The following is a 20,956-nucleotide window of genomic DNA, read 5'->3' as shown; positions in this document are numbered from 1 at the left end:
CCTATTAGTTACATGGCCTTGGCAAGTTACTTAAAATATCATCTTCATAAGGAACTGTGGGATTACATTAAATAAGACAATTTATGTGTAACACTTGACAGCTAGTTACAACCTGATGCTTGCTTTCTTATCTTTCCCTAAGAACAAGAGACCACTTATCAGAGTAGCCAGAATTATGACTACATATGCATTAAGTGAATGAAGTTCATACTAGAACAGTTATCAGAATATTTAAAAAAATTCATAATATTTTGTCATACAACTCCCAAGACCCATCATTGTTATTTAAAGTATAACCATATTTTTAGGAAAATATCATTTTATAATTTTATTCATTCACTTTTTCTTGGTTTAAGAAATCTTTGCATAGGTAAATACATTTAGTTAGAGCTATATAACAACAAGGAAACAAACAATACTTATTTCTTAAGTATTATGAATCTTTTCCAAATAACTGTGTTACAGAAACCCTTAACTAAATGTTACCACAAGAAAGTCCCTGGTCCATTCCACTCACACCTGAAACAATCTGTATAACCTTCAGCTTTCAATAATAGCATTTCATAGTGCAGTCTATCTTTAACATCTTATACTCTATAAATCATTACTTCAAAAACAGAAAATTCTCTAGATGATTCTATAAATAAATAGCAAATGTTATTGCACCTGAGCTTAAGAATTCAAAAATGTTTCCATTAGTTCAATCATTAATATCTAAAGTAAATTAATACAATCTGGGGATATAACTATTCTTTATCATAGTCTGGGTTTTATAATTAAAATATTTTAGTAACTGATAGAAATACAGAAATATTATTTCAGACACTGTGGACATAATTATAAAAATTTCTCCAAACTCCAGAGAAATTTTGAACTTATACACTGAGCTCTTAGTTACCTGAGTTAATCAATGGAACATTCAAGCAGATCACTCAAGTAGACACCCAGCTTGTTAGGGAATCAGCGCCTTGCTCCTGATTCATCAGATCATTGTCTTAAGAACCGGGCTTAAGAAGTCCCTATCAAGGATCTTGACTCTGTTTTTAGCTGTTTTCACTCATCAGGTATGCTGAACTGAAGGTACAAACCTCTGGACAGGCAGTCCATAAGGCCCTTAGCCACAGTGTGGTAGTTGAAGGATAGGGCATTTGTTCGGTGGAGAAATAAAAATACTCTTGAGAAGGTTTCTGACTGTGAACCAAGGTAATAAGCACTTTGCTCTATAAGACATAACAATGGAAAAAAGAATATTAAAATCTAAGGCTGCACAGGTTTTGTAAACAGCAATGATCTTTCTTAGAAATGTCAGATTCCGTTACACAAAAAGAACAAATACAATGAAGGACTGGAATAAGTACACCTGACAAGTTGCTTTTCTCCAGGTAACAAAGTAGTGTTATTTATGTTTAGCAAAAGTTCAGTTATGCCTAAATTCACTTCTATCTTTATTTTTTAAAAGAAGGAATTAACATAATTGTCAACAAAAGAATTATGAGGTTTAATGCTGATCATATCAATATTACTAATTTTGGTCTTCCCATTTTTTTATATAAAAATGAGTTTCTCAGTAGTCAGTACAATGGCTTTTAAAGAGAATTTGGACAAAATAATTAAGATTGAAACTATAAATAACCAGAAGGTAAATGAAGGAAAATTGTGTAGTGTGAAGTTTGTCCTAACTTATATTAATATTCTATAAATTTTAATGGTTAAAGTAAAATTATCTTAATCTAATCATGTTATGAATCATCAAAAAAGATACTAACATTTAAAAATTATAAAAGACTTAAAGATCTCAATAATGAAGTTAATGTTGGCTAAATTATGCTACTAGTTAGTTTTGGTCTGTATTTTCTGGACCTCTTCAGGCCAAGTATAACAATCAGGTAAAATCTGGTCATAATCAGTACTGTACATCTGAGAACAGACAAATGCTTCTTTGTTTTGTGGTTCAGGATAAACTGTGGCTGTCTTTTCTTCATATGCATCGTTCACAATCTAAAATAAGAACAGAATTTTAATTGTTTTAATTAATAAAACAATTTTAATTGCTTTAATTAATAAAAGGTGATGGTGAATATATATAACAGAAGTTTTTACCCATTTCAAAAATTATCTTATAATTTATATTGTTCTGTTTACAAGAAGATTGTTAGAGTAAAAGTTCACATAAACAAAGAAGATATAAATGAAAACAATTATAAATAATGTAGCAAGAGGGGGAAATAATACCAGCAACTTTTCGTAAGAGTATGAACAGTGAAGATTTATTTTTTATTATCTCAAGATTTCTTAGAGAAGCCAGTGTTAAAAGTCTTGACATGACCTAGTTGATAATTAACTTTAACTAAATATCTGAATATTACTGCTAAGCTTCAACTTGAATACATTGAATTTTCAAGAATCTCTACTCTGACCATAGCCTCCTACAAAATCTCTGTATTTATCCCAGGGTCTTCTGATCCTGTTAACCTAATCATCTGCAACCCATAATCAGGGTCATAGACTCTCATCTCCATGACATGTTTTACAAGTACCAGTCTAGACCTTCTTCCATGGACCCCTCAATTCTGGCCTTCATTTGTGGCTGTCCATCAGAGAACTACACCTGAGTTTTCTGTGGTGTGATACATTTCCTAACCTTACTTAGGCACATCTGGCTGCATATAGTACTTTCAATCATTTTTAAATAACCTCCTCACAGTTTCTAAAAGATAATTCCAAACCTCCCCCATCTTCCAAGTTTCCAATTGATTCTCATCACTCTAGAGAGAACTCCAACATTCAGAGAAAACAATCCCAAGCTCCGTTTCACCAACACAAACTATCTCCTCTATACCTTTATACATTCTCTTTTCTTCTACTTTAAGAAAAAAAAATGGATTTTTCTTGTCCTAATTAATCATTCCATTTATACAATGTAACTCATACCAGTTCTAAAACACAGTCACAGAGGAGTTGTTTGTATGATAGACTTATTTGGATAAGTCTGATTCTGAAGAATATTAAAATTAAGTATCTCTTCTCAATGTAAAATTTTGCACTTATGAAAAAATATGGTTATAAAAACTACTGAACTGTGAAGAAATTTCTATGAAAAAGCAGGAAACAAAAGCACGTATGCACCATAATTATAAAGATGGTAAAAAAGAAAGCAAACAAAAAGACTAGAAATACATGCAAATAATAAAATAATGCTTATGGTAGAAAAATAGAATATTGTTTATTTGACTTTTCTCTAATTTCAAAGTACCTACATTATGGTATTACTACTTTTTATACAGAAGACTCCAGATCTTTCTATCTAGCTTCTCTTTTAAGTCTCAGTTACTTTCATTTACTTGTTAGCACTGTATGTTTGAATGTGCCACTGATACCTCAAATGTACAGTCCACTCACATCATCCTCCTTCATGTTTGGTTCTTTATTCTGATTTTCCAGTTTCTATCTATGCACTGTTCTTCATTATCTTAGTATACAACTTGCATCTTTTTGTCCCTTGTTTTTTTTAATACTTTCTCCTCTAATCATACATTAGCTCCTTTTCATTTAAATTGTCAAAATGAAAACATGCTATTCATATATTAGTAGTTCAAACAAGTTAAAAACTAGAAGGTACACAATATTAGAAACATATGAGCATATTCTTTCATAAATAACCAAAGAGATTATTATCTAATGTTCTTTGAAGGATTTTTATTTTGAAGACTACCTTTAATCAACAAGATAAAAAATAACATATGAACCAATGAATATTAAATGGTATCATTTAGATAAATTTGCTAATAGCTTTAAAACTAGTGATTCTTAATCTAGGAGCAATTTGGTTCCCAAGGAACGCTTAGAATTGCCTGGCAACATTTTTAATTGTCAACTCTACAGATGGAACTGACATCTAGTGGGCAGATGACACAAATGCTGCTAAACTAATACAACTACATTGCAAAAAAGGTCAATTTATCAATTTTATTATAGAAAAATAACCCTATCTTTAGATTTTTCCTTCAATCCTCCAACAGCTCATCTGCCTAACCCAACAGCCTTTGAGTTCTTTGCCCTTATAGCTTTTCCCTCTTGCCACTATTATTAGTTATGGTCTTCATCTTTTTTTTGAAAAGTGCAGATTTTTTTTTTTTTTTTTTTGTGTGTGTGTGTGTGTGTGTGTCAGGGGAGTAGTGGGGATTGAACTCAGGGACACTCAACCACTAAGCCACATCCCCAGGCCTATTTTGTATTTTATTTAGAGACAGAGTCTAACTGAATTGCTCAGCACCTTGCTTTTGCTGAGGCTGACTTTGAATTCTTAATCCTCCTGACTCAGCCTCCAGAGCTGCTGGGACTAAAGGTGTGCACCACCATGCCCCATGAAAATTGCAGGTCATTAATCAGATGATTTTCTAATTATAGGAATGACTTTTGCTTAATAGCAGGCAGAGATCAATGTTAATATTAGAATCTTCATTTTTTAAGATGCCATAGAGACATGGATGTAGCAGGTGGTTCCAGGATTAAATGACACTCTATCATGTCTGTGATAATTTGTTAATTATTGTAAGTGTGATACAGAAGAGGATAACTAAAATACAGTGAAATGTGAGGCACCAAACTAAAAGGAAAAACCTAATGAGTTATTTAAATTATGGAAGGGTAATAAACAAAAGAGAAAATGATCCATCCTAATTCTACCACTTCTTTGTAAATCTAAAAGGTAGCTATTAAATTCTATCTAGTCACTATGCCTCATTTCCCTAACTTAAGAGATATAAACTGATACAGAAAAACATTTCAAGGAAGCATTTTAGTATATTTTTAATATTTAAAAATATGTATTTAATAAGAGAAGGAAGTAAACATACTGAGAATTGAACAAGAATGGTTTTACCTTTACGGCAATTTTTAGTGAAACGTCTCTGATAGTATTCAAAGGAGGATAAAGCCGACCCTCTTCCAAGTGTTTATCTGACACTTGCTGAGATATAACCTATAAGAAGAAAAGGAAAAAGGAGAACAATGTTTATACTTCATACCATACAATGTGGTAGTTATACAGATAACCTAAGTGCATGGCCACACAGACTGGCCATTTGTAGAAACCATCACATTATGATCATCTCACTTCATCTACCATTTTATCAGTGGAAGAACTGAACCCAAGAGAGATGTACTAATTATTGGGAATCATAAAGATGAGAAGAGAATTCTGGTTTTCTCTCAGTTTAATTCCTTTTCACTGTACCATGAAATACTTGACACTTTCCAATTGAAACACTAGGGGAACAGGAGGAAGGAAAAGTTAAGAAATGTGAGTAGTAATGGAGTAGGACCCTGGAAGTACAGGAGAACAGTATTTCATGGTGGCTCATACTGTTACTCCCTGCTTACACAGCCCCCTGCAGGAGGTAAGGCAAGAGGCTGAGAAAGCTATTTCAGAGTCACATTATCAATAGGATTTTAATTTTACCCAGATTCTGATTACCCAATCACTAACTGGCCTTAGCATCTGCGATTCCCAAACCATTCCCTAGGTCTAAATCAAACAATGTTGAACTATTTAATGAACCCTATGTTAAGACAGTAAGGTAGGTTCAGCAAAAACAAAATTCACTCTAGCTCTACGATTTTGATTAAGTCTCTTCAGGCTGAATATAAATCAGCTTAGACCTGAACCTCTGTTTAACAGAAATGTTGATGTAGAGAGGAAGTAAAAATATTTTCTCATCTGCAATATTTTGAATAGTTAAACATTTATTTTTGGTGTCATTTCTTAATACTCTTTATTTTTAAATCATGAAATTATTTCTAAAGTATTGTTTTGTTGCCACCTGCAAATAAGTAAGATGTTGAGCAACTATAATACTACAAATAAATTTAAAAAACAGTTATGCTGGGTGCAATGGCATGTGCCTATAATCCCAGCTACTTGGGATGCTGAGGCATGAGGATTACAAGTTTGAGGCCAGCCTTGTCAATTTAATAAGACCCTGTCCCAAAATTAAAAAAAAAATTTTTTTAAATGGGCTGAACTTATAATTCACAGGTAAAATATCCTTGGTTTCAATCTCTAGTACCAAAACAAATAAATAGAAATAAAAAGATCACTGGTAGAGCATCCCTAGTTTTAATCCCCCAGTACCATAAAAAAGTTATTATCCTTGAGAGATTTGTAATTTAATGAGATAACAGGGTACTAAAAGAGAGAATACTGAAATGAGCCTAGAGGTGAAATATGAGTGTTAAGAAAGAGAGCTTCATAGTGGAGGCAGGCTGGAGGCTAGAATCCAGTGAAAACTGCAAGTTAGAAAAGCAGGTCAGGGACATTCCAGACGAAGACAATGTCAAATCAAAGGCAGGGATGTATGAGCTAGATCAAGGAACACAAGTGCCCTAAGCTGGGGCAGCAGAGGTTCTGTATAGAGAAATACGGATTGGAGTGTTTTCAAAATCAAATAAGGAATTTGGGTTAAATCCTGTGGGTTACTGGGGACTTCTGACCAAAGGCATTTAGACAGAGCAGGGTGGGTAGAGAAACCATAAATATTACACAAAAACATTATAATCTAAAATTACAGTATTGATCATAATTTTATAATAAACTCATCATTTAATTCATAATTTCTTGCCTTTTAACATGGCATTGAATAACTTGGTGACCAGAGTCCCAAACTTTAGGACAGAGAGAAATTAAGAGTTCCACACTCTCAGGAAATCACCAAACATGTGGGGCCTGCCATTTCCCCTACAGCCTAAGAGGAGGTAGAATCAGCCCTGCCAACCCCACAGCAACAGCTGTCACTTCCCAGGAAAAGATGGTGAGGGTCCAGCAGAGCTGAAGAAGGATCTTCTAAACTCTCAAATATGTGTTCCATGAGAGCCAAATTTGAGCCCTGCCACAGAGGACCTGATGGCCAAAATCCAGAAAAGTTAGTAAAAAAGCCTTTCTCGTAACTTTTCCCATAACCTTCCTTCCTATCTCCAACACATTGGAAGATATAGACCTTGACAAGAAGGGAAGGTGGTTTTTTAGAGTCTAGCCACTTTCTCTCAAACCCCTAGCTATGGTTTGATGTGATTTATGCCCCCAAGATTTATGTGCCGGAGGCTTGGTTCTCCATGTGTTGGTGTCAAGGTGGAGGAACGTTTAAGAGGTGGAGCCTACTGTGAATTAGGAAACTGGAGGCACTGTCCTTGGAAGGGATGAATGCTAGTCCCTCAGAGTTAATACTTGTGAGAGTAGGTTGTTATAAAGCCAGGCAACCCCATGAGCGGGGGCCCTTTCTGCACCCAGATAGTTCCCTTTCCATTTCTCTGCCAAGGAAGCCATTGGATTTTCAGCCTCTAAACCGAGCTAAACAAACCTCTTTTCTTTATAAAGTATCCAGCTCAGGTATTTTGTTGCAGCAACACAAATGGATCAATATTTTCCACAAGGTTTTGAAAACAAGTGAAAAAGGCTACTGCACGACTTTTGTACTACAGGGAGAGGAGATGATATTTCAATTCGATGAAAAATTATGAACTAGAAATGCTTAACTATTTCTCACTGAATCAGACTAATATCTAATAAATAGTAAGTGGATTTTACTGAAATGTCACTAAGGGAAAGAAAAGGGAGATTTGATGGAGAATTATGTAAAACAATGACTGGAGCAAAATAAAACCATCCCCCATTGAATCAAGACTATTTTATAAAACCTTATTATCCCTAGTTTTGCAAAGGATTTATAAAAGACTTAAATCAGGTGGCACCATCATATACATCCATAAGAGTGGAGTCCTAACTAGAATAAGACCTATTCTATGCTTGTACAATTACATCAAAGTGAATTCTGTCATGTATAACTACAAAGAACCCATTAAAAAAAAAGAAATGTAAAAAAATAAAAATAAACCAGTTGGCATTTCTTAGATGTTAAAGCAAAAGGTTTATGGGTATCTATCTTATTATTTAATTGAATAGGGCAAAATGAGTAGCAAAAGATGTAATGATATGGTGGCTGAAGACCCAGGTCCTCGTGTAAGGCAGACCTATATTTGAACGCTGACTCCACTGATTATCTAAAAAGAGTTCCTAATTCATGGGATCAAATGAAGTAAATTCCAGTAAAGAATTTACCACAATGTCTGTCAAAGTTCAGTGTTCAATGAATCTTGACTCTTTAGTTAAACAAACAAACAAAAAAATAGGTAGTCAGAATGGTAAAAGAGAAGTAAAATAGCTTTGGGGTCAGATCTAGCTCTACACTACATTAGCTCATTAGTGTATGACTTGGGAGCAATTTCTATAACCAATTAACTTCAAATTTTTTCAGCTATTTATGTGACTTTTTTTAAAGGCCAGAACCATCTGTATTTGTTATAATAAATTATCTTAAACATTGTAACTTCAAATAATACAAATTGATTCTCTGGATGTCTAAATAAGTCCTATTGGGCTATGAAGCTTTAGACAAATCCATTCCTTGCCTTCTCTATCTTCTAGAGGCTGTCATTTCTTGCTTCAAGGCCCCAAATCTATGTGACATATTTTTATGGTTTAGATGTGGTGTCTGCCAAGAGCTTACGTGTGAGATGAAAGGAAAGCGAGGCACCAGAAGACAGGCGAAGGAGAAATGAAAGATGGAGACCAGGCAGAGATACACAAGATAGCTGACAAATAAAGACTCATCTCTCCATAGAGAGAGGCTTGGGGTTCAGGACTTTTATGGGGCAGGCTCAGGGATTAGAGTAGGCTCAGGGATTAGAGCCAGCAGGGAGTCATAATGCAGATGGTTAAGGGTGGAGTTGGTCTGAGGGAGTGGTGAGCCTTGGGCAGGAAAGTAAATTTATTTTTTTAAATGGGGCTGTCACTTAAGATGGCTGTCCTGAAGCTAAGCAAGGACCTTACCTGAGACAATGCAAGAAAGTTTGGAAGAGAAAAGATTGCGCTATATCCTTAACCTAATCAACATAATTAATTAATCCCTGGTGGTATTAACTGAGTGGTAACTGGAGGCAGGTGGGGTGTGATTGGAGAAAGTGGTTCATTAGGTTGTGGGGGCTGTGGAGTTTATATTTGTATCTAGAAAGTGAATTCTCTCTCTCTCCTTCCTGATCATCAGGAAACTGTTTCCCTCTGCCACACTCTTCCACCATGCTGTCCTGCCTCACCTTGAGACCCGAGGAATGGAGCCTGCTCTCTTTGGATTGAGACCTTTGAAATCCTGAGGCCTCAAATAAAAATTTCCTCCTTTAAAATTGTGCTGGTTGGGTCTTTTGGTCACAGAAACGAAAAAGCTGACTAAAATGTATATACCTTGAATCTGTCACCACTGCCATATTGCTAGTGCTTGACGTCATTTCTTTTTATCCTCTAGAATACTTCTCAAATGTCAAAAAGACAGGGGACAGTCAGAAGATGATTGAGTGAAGAAGAATCATAAATGAATTCTTGTTCTCCATGAATGCCTGTCACACAGAGAGGGAGCCAAGAAACTGTGGAAGAGAAATAAGTAGCAAATAGGGAACAAGGGGGAATCTCAGTAAAATATAAGAATTCTGGGAATACTGTGATTTGGATAGGTTTAAATGTGTCCTCTGAAGTCACATATTGGAAACTTGGTCCTTTGTGTGGTGATAATGCTATGTAACCTTATGAGAGAGGGCCTGCTGGTCACACAACTTGTGAGCATGTCATTCAAAAGGACTGCATGAGAGCCCAGTTTCTTTCTAGTTTCCTATTTTGCAATGTGAGCTCTTTCTCTGGTACACGTTCCATCACCCATGATGGGACTCTCACCAGATCCTGTACCATGCTGTATGGACTTTCAGCCTCCAAACTATAAGACAAATAAACCTTTCTCTCTTCTTCCCTATCCTCTCCCTTTCCTTAAAGTTAGCTTTAGAAAATCAGATATTTCATTTCTAGTAACACAAATGAATTCATACAGGGGTAGAAGGGAGAAGAGAGAACACAAGAACACTTGAGTTCTCACCTATTGACTCATTCATTCAAAAACTATTTGCTGCAGTGGATGCCTCTATCTCTCAAAATAATCTTTCTCAATTTCATTCTGACAATGTTATAGCAGTTGGATTTGAAGGTTCCTCCAGATGCTATTGTCCATAGTGATCATCTCAGGCATCCTATGGACAGATATCAGAAAGAGGTCGAACAAGGGTTGGGTAAGGAAAGGCGACCAAGGTTTGTGTCCTAGGTTAGAACAGAGAGAAATCTATTCCCAGGCTGTGCCACAGACTGCATAGGGCCAGTGCTGCTGACTCAGGGTGCACTGTGTATTTTCATCATGGTCCAGAAGACTGTCCCCAGTGCTAGAAAAGCTAAAAATCTCTTTATAATATGAAAATGTCCATAAATAACCTTTAATATTGGTGCCAACCCAGAGACTTCTAATTTCATGTGATATAAAATTAGTATTTTTGACTATAATTTTAACAGTTATTAAATCTGGGATTGCCAAACCAAAAAATACACCTAAATATTTTATGTTTATTTTATAAATTATAAAATATACTATAGACAAAAAGGACTTTCTTCCTTTTTTGGCCATATGGCAGTAAGTGGTATTCATTTTTGCAAAGCTATATGACTAGTTCAATTTAATCCAACCCAACAGTATTTATTGTTTCTGCTTTGTGTTCCACATTGTGCTAGATTCTACTAGAGTTCTTAAAGTAGTTTATGGAAGAATTTCTGTCTTTAAAGAAAATAATCTATAATTTAGTTATAGAGGCAACACTTAATCTTTTTTGAAATATGAAGCTCTCAAGAGCATAACACAACCAAGAATAAAATTCAATGTTAGTGTGTTTAATAAGGACAACCATGACAAGAAAGAGCAAGATGAGATAGATTTGTCAGAAAAAGGACTCAAGAATGAAGTTAGACATAAGCAGTATCCTGAATGTGAGACTGGATGGAGAATAATTCTTGGGGCTTTCCAGCAGGAGGGATGAAAGGTAAAGCAGCAGGAAGGATGAAAGGTAAAACATACCAAAGTATGTTTAGGTAGTGTGCCTTAAGGCTATGGGATGGAAGAGAAGAAAAGAACATCAGGTTTCTAAACTTTGGTAGTTACCTAGAAAGGGGATGTTACTATTAGAAACATGGATGTTGAGGGGGAGGGAAAGCATTAAATATGGTTTTCAAAATGTTTAAGGGCACAGCTGGGCATGTCTGGGGAATTATCTAGCAGGGCAACTGGAGTTCCAGTAAAAAGGTGGGAATGGAGATACACAGAATTGGCATTATTAGAATAAAGACAATGGAAACAAATGATGAGATCTTTGAAAGCAGGTGGAAAAGAGTGAGACAAGAAAATGAATGCTAAAAAAAAAAGACAGAGAAATGTATTAAAGTAAATTGGGTAGAGAGAGGTGATGGGAGGCGAGTGGGGGGTAGGAAGGGCAGCAGAATAACACAGACACTAGTATGGCTGTATGTATAAACGTGGCTGTATAACCAATGTGATCCTGCAATCTGTACATGTGGAAAAATGAGAATTCATACCCCATTTGAATCAAATGTATGATATGTCAAAATCATTGTACTGTCATGAGCAACTAATAAAAAAAAGAGAGAGACATAACCCATCAATAAATGGACTAGGGAACTGAACAAGACACTTCACAGAAGAGGAAATACAATTGATCAACAAACATATAAAAAAGACCATCATATTTAGCAATTAGAGAAATGCAAATCAAAGTTTTTTTCAATATTTTATTTCACTGCAGTTATAGTGGCAATTATCAAGAATACAAGCAATAATATTGTTCATGTGGATGTGGGAGAAAAGCTACATTCATACATTGCTAGTGGCCACATCAATGTAGAGTAGGTCAACTCACATAGTAACTAAACTATGGAACCAACCTAGGTACTCTTCAACAGATGAATGGATAAATAAAATATCATATATATATATATATATATATATATATATATATATATATATATATATATGTGTGTGTGTGTGTGTGTAATATTACTCAACACTAAAAAGAATAAAATTATGCCTCTTGTTGGCAAATGGATGAAATTTGAGAATACCACACCAAGCTAAATAAACCAATAGCAAAGTCAAAAAAAAAAAAAAAGAAAATGAATGCTAAGGGTATGGGAAAAGTCTTAGTTAAAAGGAGGATGAAAAGGGACAGAGAAGGGTGGGACTATATCTCACGGGTAGCCTGCATGCCTAACATGGGAAAGGCCCTGGGGTGAATCCCTAGAACCAAACAACAGAAGACAAAGAAAACAAATGGGATGTGATTGAGGTAGTATGAGAAAAAGGAATATGTGTTGAAGCCTAGGAAAAAAATGATGCTGTCAGTGGACCATTAGCTACAATAAGAATAGGACTGCTCACATTGCCATTTTTTTTTTCTTCAAAATTTTTTGGTAGTGATCATTACTCTTCCTAAATAAGAAATTTTAAAAAAATTCATGATATTTGTCACTAGATGGAGCTAGAGTAATTTAGGAAAGAAAACATAGCTACAGAAAGTGAAGGATCAATTTTTTCTTCTGATGTGCATATTCTAGAAAACAATTATTACATTTTTCTTAATGTAAAAACAACTTTAAAATGCCCTCTTAGTAATTAGACATCTACTTGATACATCAGCTATTATGCTTTTAATGCAGTGAAAAAAAATGATAAGAACAGATCATAATAACTTCTAGACACTGTTCTCACAGAATCAAACCAGGCACTAACCCCTGGAATATGCTCCTTTAGTTCTTTTAAAATCTTTTTCTATATTTTTCAAACCTCTTCACAATGGAAAGAATAATGTGTTTTAAGGATAGATGTATATGAAAATTAATCAAGTTTTATTTGGTTCAGTTCAGCTAGTTGTACAGTAGTTTAATTTTAAGAGAAGAAATTCACAAGCTTCTTATTCACAAATTGCATCCTGTTTGAATCTGAAACATTGTTAATCATCCACAGTTATCATAAGGTCACGGTTTTAGAAATATATAACCAATTACTGCTTAGACTTCGGGCACAAGGGAAACTGATGGAAATATGAAGCTCAAGGCTTATTCTTATGAGTAATAAAGTTCCTTTGTCTCTGATCTAAGAGCATCATGCCTTGACAGTATCTATGAAACTATGACTAACTTGTTAGCTTGCAAGCAAAGTAAAAGCATAGATCTTTCACGGTTCTTGTCAGAATGAGATTCCCTAGTGGACCTGCACCATAATGTTCTGAGAATCTTTCCTGAAGGCCCTGACTACAGCTACTTCTCCTATTATTTTAGTGGTTTGATAAATATTTATTTCCCTATTTAAATTTCATTTCTGCTTAAATATTAGCATAATTTGTTTTATGCATTTAACCACTATACTATATCAGACTTTTTAAAAAAACCCTTCAAAATACTTTATTCAGAAAATTAATAATGAAATATTTATCACTTAATTTTCATTTGGAAACAATATTTTAATTGTCTCTTTACTTTCATAAAATTTAATGAGAAATGTGTAGATAAAAAAGGGGTTCCTTCCACGAAATCAAAATATAATTTATCTAACAGCTGTTGAAGAATATTTTACTAGTGACCCAATATGAACCTGTTACCTACCCATCTCATGCATCTTTGAGAAAGACTTTCTCTAATTGTTTAGACTTTACTACTTCTAGAGAGCAAGTTGAGATGCTAGACAAATAAAATATTAAACAAATGAGGCTGAGCATATTTTATAGCCTTGGCAAACTTAAATAATTTACCTCAGCAGTAGTGAGAAAGATCTTATCTGTGATGTGTCTTAGTCCACATGCCACAACCCCAAGAGCAACTCCAGGGAACACATAGGAATTGTTGCCTTGTCCAGGGTATAGGGTCTGTCCATTTGGAAGAGTGACTGGATCAAAAGGACTGCCACTGGCAAAAATTGCATGTCCCTGAAATACAGACACATACCACTAGTTAAAAAGAAGCAGGTTATTTTAAAACAAAACAGAACTATCCAAGAGCCAAAACAGAGAACACTTAGAAAGAAGCCTAACTTTTCATCAACTCACTAGTAAATGTGGGCAAGCTCCTATAATGTTTTTTGAACAGGAGGTTTCTCTATATTACTTTTGTCTCCCAGAAAATGTCACCCTAAGACTATCACTCTGTTCTCTGCAGTGGTCCAACTCATAGGTCCATCAACCATTTCTACCTTTAAGGATTTAAGGACTATTAGGCTTCCAATTACAGACTTTAAAAATAAAAATGACAGAGCCAGGTGTGGTGGTTCACAACTATAATCCCAGCTACTCAGAAGACAGAGACAAGAGGACTGACCACAAGTTTAAGGACAGCCTTAGCAACTTAGCGAGACTCTTTAAAAAAAATAAATAAATAAAAGGGCTGGAGATGTAATTCAGTGGTTGAACATTCCTATGTTCAATCTCTAGTATCAAAATAAATAAAGAAAGAAAGAGAGGGATGGAGGAAAAGGAGGAAGGAGGAAGGGAGGGAGGGTACACAGGTAGGTTATACTAGAGTATTATAGTACTGGAAATAACATTTAGCTTAGACCTTAATTTTCAACCTCAAAATGGCTTTCAATGTTTTATCTCTAACAATGTAGAGCACTAGATAACATCATGAGAAAAAGCCATTTATTTCTGACATCTAAATTTTAAAACACAACTATATAAATTTGGCTAATTTTACCTATGTGTATCACTGATGAGTCTCTAAATTCTTGAGGCCTATTGAGATATACTAAGACAAAATAATTAATTAAACACTCCTTAATTATGTGTCTTCTCTGTGCAAAGCACTATGCCAAATTTGCAAGTACCTACAGAATTGTTGGATTTTTTACCCTACTCCTTTAAGGATTTAAGGACTATTAGGGAAAGTGAAACAATTCCCCAATCTATAGATGAAATATAAAATAAAATTAGTGAGGATACTGATGCCAACCTAAATAAGAGAAGAAAGTAATGGAGTGGCTCCTTGCCAAAAAAAAATCATTAAGTAACAAACATTTAAAGATACATTATTAAAGAAGTCAGACATCAAGTTCTTATTTTTTCAGAGTGATATACCTTTGTGTTGTGTTTTCCCTCTCTGCTTCAATTTGGATTTTATATCTCAAGTAAGTTTTAAATAAATATGACCCAATATCTATTTTGTTGTAATGATATTTTCATATCTTTGAAGAAAACGAAAGACTTTTGCCCACGTTATTAGTCAAATTTAAATTAGTGAAAACACAGTATAAAATATTATCATTTTTCTGAAGCAGTAAAATATTAAAGCATTGAGGACTTCTATCCCAATCTGGCTGGATATCAAGATAGTCACCCAAAGACTCCACCCATAGCATCAAAACCCAAACCCCGAATTTTGCAAAACAAAAATCAGACTGTAGTTTTATACTATATGCTTAAATATTTGGGAATAGCTAGTTAAGAGCTGTTTTAATAACCATCTAAAACCAAGATTTTTTTATTCAACTTTTATGTTTAAATCTTAGATACTTTCAAATCACTGGAAGAAAATTATCACTAAAATATTACAAAGTTTATTTTGCTGAAGAAGAGGAGTGATACAAACAAAACTCTAGAAAAGGATGAGTTCTCATTCCTCTGATCTGTTCACTTTTCTTTCAAATTATTTTCAATAATTTTTTAAGGTTATATGGTATGCACCTTAGATATCCTAGGCTTCCCTATAATTTGTCAGTTTGACTTTTAAGATTTCAGTATACTTTTACTTTACCTTGGTTATTTTATAACACTGCTCTGCAGAACATTCTGCTTTGCTGGTTGGATTACTCAAAGCAAAAATAATAGGCCGTTCATTGAAGGCTGCCATATCCTTGAGAATTTGTTCTGAGAATGCACCACCAATTGCAGCAACTCCTAATGAAGAAATGAGAATCCAATCAGTGGTTAATTCATCCAAGAAGACCAGTGAGATGGAATCTTAGTGTATTTTAAATTTGCATTTCTCCAATTTCTAGAGATGAACATTTTTTTTCATATTTTTTATTACCATTGAAAGAACATTTTGAATCAATATTAAAAGCTTAGTAAACTTCCTATCATGGAATAGTAGCTTTAATTGTAATTATCAACAGTGTTTTCAATATTGTCAACTATTTCACAAGAATTTCTAGGAATGGAGTATGATACAAAGAATAACATGCACACACAAAATAAGGAAATAAAATTCACAACTTGGAGATTTTTTAAACACATAAAATTTGACCATAGTGAGCATCCTACTGTGTACATACACTGCTTAAGTACTGTGTACTATGAGGAACATAAAGATGTGATCCTTGACTTCCAGGAGATGCTCAGTGTTTCCTAACCTCAGCACTAGCAACATTTTGGGCAGGATAATTGCTGGTTGCAGGGGCTGTCCCGTGTTCTGTAGGATTATTTAGTGGTATCCCTGACCTCTATTCACCATGTCTCAGTAGCCCCATTTTCCTCCTCGAAATCCCCTTCCCAACTTTGACAACTAAAAACAAACATCTCCCAACTGTTGCCAAATGTTCCCTGGGCAATAAAATCCTCCCATTTGAGAAGGAATGGCTCTCTGCAGTAATTAAGCCTGAAAAAGTGCCAAATATGCCAGGAATTAGCAGGCTGACAGAGTCTGCAAAGGGGCCATGTACTTCAGCTAGGGTAAGCAATACTAGGAAGACAGAACTGAACTTACAGATCTAGGTATCTATGAGGTACTGAGGCTTAAGTGAATATCATTTTGTTTGTGAATTTCAAGGTTAGAATACCCAAAATAGCTAAATCATGGATGAATAATTGGTAGAAAGAAAACCAATCAGGTTAAAATGAGGCTATCAGAGGTAAAGAGGAGAAAAAGTTTACCTATGAGGGCAGTTGGTTTTATTTTCTGAACAATGGCTTCTAGGTTCTTCATTTCTTCATGTTCATGAGCAAACTTTTCTTTCTCTTGTGTTAAGGAAGCACGACCCTAAGTAAAGCAAATGAGAAGAAATGAATCTGCCAAACATGTGAATCACAGAAATTTTATATTTACTCATATTTTCAAATTTACTCATATTTATGTTTAACGTTTAAACATATTTTAATCCACAGTAAAAACTACAGTTATGTAAATTTTACTTTCTTTATTTAAGCAATTCTTTTTTTCTCAACAAAATTCTAGTTTACTTTAAGTTACTATAAACTTTTTGTTCAAGTATGTATCATTGCCCTTAATCTTTTGTACACTTGAGAACAGATATTTATAACAACCTCCTCTCCTTTCCTGACTGAGGAACCTAGTGCTCTTAGTCTGCTCCCATGGGCCTACCTTTCTTCCCTAAAATCAACAAGGTGACTCCATATTGAACTCTCTAATGATCTGTCATCCTTTAAATACCACAAAACTGAAAACTATAGTCCATCAATGAAACAACCAATATTGAACATGGTCAAAGATCTTGCTTTTAATGTTCTATTAACATATTCCAGTATGTTTTCTTTTAAGAAAATAGCAAAATATTATAACCAATCTTCACCTTTTGGTTTATTATAAATAGATAGGGGCTGGGGATATAACTCAATGACAGTGCACTTGCCTAGCATGAGTATGGCCCTGTGTTCCATCCCCAGTACCACAAAATTAAAACATAAAGGAAGAAACCTAGGATTGGGAGAAAAAAAATTGTAAGAGTTCAGGATTATTCCTATTGTGTAATAGGAATACGAAATAATAAATGTAGCTTTAAAGGAAAATATTCCAGCCATTTTTTTTAAATTAAAAAATGCTGGACTTACCAAAACAATAAACAATCCATGCTGAAAAGAGCATATCCCAGTACAAAACAGAAGAATTAGTAGGTCACAGTGAAGGCTTGCTGAAAGCAAGTCTGAGATAATAGTTCTGGACCATTCAATTACTGACAAACAACATGACAACAAAAGCATATCCAAATTGCTTCTGGTATATAGGTTTATACAAATTTGTCAATGATCTCCATAAAAATGCAAATCTATTTGTTTTCCTCAGATTACCAAACCAAGAAGTAAACATCCACATGAGAAAATAAAACCAGCATACAAGTCTTAAAGATGATTTTGTTAGCATTGATAAAGTCAAGCTGGCATAATATAGGTTGCTGCTAAAAGTAGCATGTAAGTTTAAGAGTGGAGTCTGTTTATAATGAATATAAACCTAAAATTCAATAATGGAAATTAAACTAAAAGACGTTGAAAAATCTGAAAGTGACAAATATAATCTCCACTCTTTTTTTTCCTTAGGTTTTCTTTTATACAATTTTTTTAGTTGTCAATGGACCTTTATTTTATTTATTTATATGTGGTGCTGAGAATTGAACCCAGTGCCTCACACATGCTAGGCAAGTGCTCTACCACTGAACCAGCACCCCAGGCCCTAATCTCTAATTTCTTAATGAAATGATTCAAAATATTTTCCTCAGTGCACTTAAATTATCTAAGACAACAAATTTTTAAATGTATTTTACAGTGTTGTCTTCATCACTGTTGGTTATAGTCAATAAGTAAATAGTTTATGATAAATAAATATTGCTAGCTAGAGAAATAAATAACAAGTAGCAGAATACATTCTAATAATTAACAGCAAAATATTTATGCTATTTTGGGTAAGTTTTTATGCTATTCAGTAAAATAAAGAAATACTCCACAATTAAGAAATGCTATCAACAAATGGAGATAAAATATGGGACCAAGACTCAGGAGGCTCTTACGCTCATCATATGATTGTGGGCAAGTCCTTAGGTACTTCCCTGGATCTTGGTTTCTCTATCTATAAAATTGTTTGTATTGGTGATGATAACAGTGCAAACGAAACAGATTTGTGCTTTACAGAGCTATATGGGCACCAGTCACCTAGAAAAGAGATTCCTGAACCCAGCTTCCAGGGCTAATTCAATTCTAATTAAATTCCATGGTGAGATCCTGGATTCCATGTGTTTGCTTTATTAAAGCTTCCCAAGTGATGAGAATTGATTAGGCAGTTTTGAGAATCACTGTACTTAATGATGTCCCTACAGATACAATTTTTTAAGTTACATGTTTTCAAAAAAGTATATAATGGTCCATTCTAAAGAAGAAACAGAATAATATACATTGGCAGTTACAGATTTTTAGTAAATTTTTTGAATTTTCTTTTGACTGATGACTAAGATATAATTAAAAATATGGAATATAGTTTAAGCCCTCTAAATTACCTATGATGGGAAACAAATCATAGAAACAGATATTATATAAAAAGAGGGGTTGGGGATGTGGCTCAAGTGGTAGTGCGCTCATCTGGCGTGTGTGAGGCACTGGGTTCGATCCTCAGCACCACATAAAAATAAAATAAAGATATTGTGTCCACCTAAAAAAACTAAAAAAGTAAATATTAAAAAATTATCAAAACACCTTGCTTTATTAATCATAGTAATCACTGGCACCTGACATTCCATCTAATATGAAACCTAAATATCCCACAGCCTCACCTCCAAAAGAAGGTCAGAAATCATTAAATGGTCATACTAACATTACTAAAGGGCTCCACTTAACAAAACCAAAAGAATCAAAAGAAAAAAATAAACTTATCTCCAAAGTATTCTCTATACCATTTTTAAGTTCAGTTGAATGATTATAGAAACTATTTGGTTTAGTTTCTAAACCAAACATAGTAGGAATGACTAGTAATGTCTTTGTGACATCATTTCTTGAATCTTTCTTCCTTATTTTGTGCTATTTCTTAGTAGAAAGTGGAAGACACAACAAGATTGAATCTCTGTGTTTGCATCCTTTCACTGCTGTTACCAAAATACCTAACAAAAAACAACTCAGAGGAGGAAAAGTTTATTTTGGCTTACAGTTTCAGAGGTTTAGTCCTTGGTGGGCCAACTCCACTGCTCTAGGGCCAAGGTTAGAAAGAATATTACAAGGGAAAGGCATGGTAGAGGGATGCTGCTCACCTCATGGTGGCCAAGAAGCAGAGAAAGCAAGAGGAAGGGGCTGCAGATAAGATGAACCCTTTTAGGGCAGCTCTCAGTGACCCACCTCCTCCAGCCATGTCCCACCTGCCTATAGTTACCACTCAGTCCATTCAAACTAGAATGGATTGATTAGGTTATAGCTTTCACAATCCAATCATTTCACCTTCAAGCATTGTTGTATTAATACAGGACATTTCATACCTCATATCCACATCAGAACACCAAAAACACCTATGTTGTGGTGGGGCCAGAAGGGAGGATTGGTGGCAAAGAGAGTCAAGATTTGGGGTTATCATTCCAGGACCCAGGATAGGAATAAAAAAATTGGTTAAAGATCACCACTGATAAACATGTACTTCTTCCTACACACAGACACTGAAGAATAGTTCCACAAGTGCCTACTTTGTTGCCTACTTGCCCCGTTTTACTGGTCTGTTTTTATTGTCATGTCATTGGCTTATCAGAGCTGAATGTGGCCTCTTTTTGGATCTATAGTCAGGGTCTTCTCAGTTAATATGCAACAGTTGCAATGTAGGTATGAAAGTTTGCTTAAGAGTGATTTTTATGAGGGGGGAGTACAGAGGATTGAATATTAAGCCACATTCCCAGATCTTTTTTATATTTTATTTAGAGACAGGATCTCACTAAGTTGCTTAGGGCCTCACTAAATTGCTGAGGCTTACTTTGAACTCTCGATCCTCCTGCGTCAGCCTCCCAAGCTGCTGGGATTACAGGTATGCACCACTAGAGATGTTTTATCATCTCAAGACAGATAAAAATGAATGATGTGATGAAAGTAAAACAAGGAAGAGAAGGTAGTGAATTCCATCAATATTTAATTCTGTTTGTTAAATATCAATATTCATAGTCTTCTGGCTAAAAGACTCATGCATATCATTTGCGGCCTCTGTTCTTTTCAATACCTATGTATATACTGATCATATTCTAAACAAAATGGAAAAGAGAGAGAGAATAATTAAGCCAGATACTTTTCACCA

At 34.6% G+C, this 20,956-nt stretch overlaps 1 protein-coding gene across 1 annotated transcript in view; it reads right to left on the bottom strand.

Annotated features, from left to right (window-relative positions):
* Positions 1-315: 315 nt before the first annotated feature.
* Positions 316-20,956, bottom strand: part of Me1 (malic enzyme 1) — a 149,766-nt gene continuing 129,125 nt past the window's right edge. Inside the window, exons 10-14 of the mRNA XM_026410476.2 lie at positions 16,846-16,951; positions 15,728-15,870; positions 13,735-13,908; positions 4,883-4,981; positions 316-1,998 (exon numbers count right to left, since the gene is read on the bottom strand). Coding sequence (XP_026266261.1) covers positions 1,831-1,998; positions 4,883-4,981; positions 13,735-13,908; positions 15,728-15,870; positions 16,846-16,951 — 690 coding nt within the window. The 3' untranslated portion in view covers positions 316-1,830. The remainder of the gene's footprint in view (positions 1,999-4,882; positions 4,982-13,734; positions 13,909-15,727; positions 15,871-16,845; positions 16,952-20,956) is intronic.

Source organism: Urocitellus parryii, chromosome 8 (assembly GCF_045843805.1).
Source record: "Urocitellus parryii isolate mUroPar1 chromosome 8, mUroPar1.hap1, whole genome shotgun sequence".
In the NCBI taxonomy this organism is placed as follows: Eukaryota; Metazoa; Chordata; class Mammalia; order Rodentia; family Sciuridae; genus Urocitellus; species Urocitellus parryii.
The sequence above is the reverse complement of the archived record's forward strand: the minus strand, read 5'-3'. Positions and strand labels throughout refer to the sequence as shown.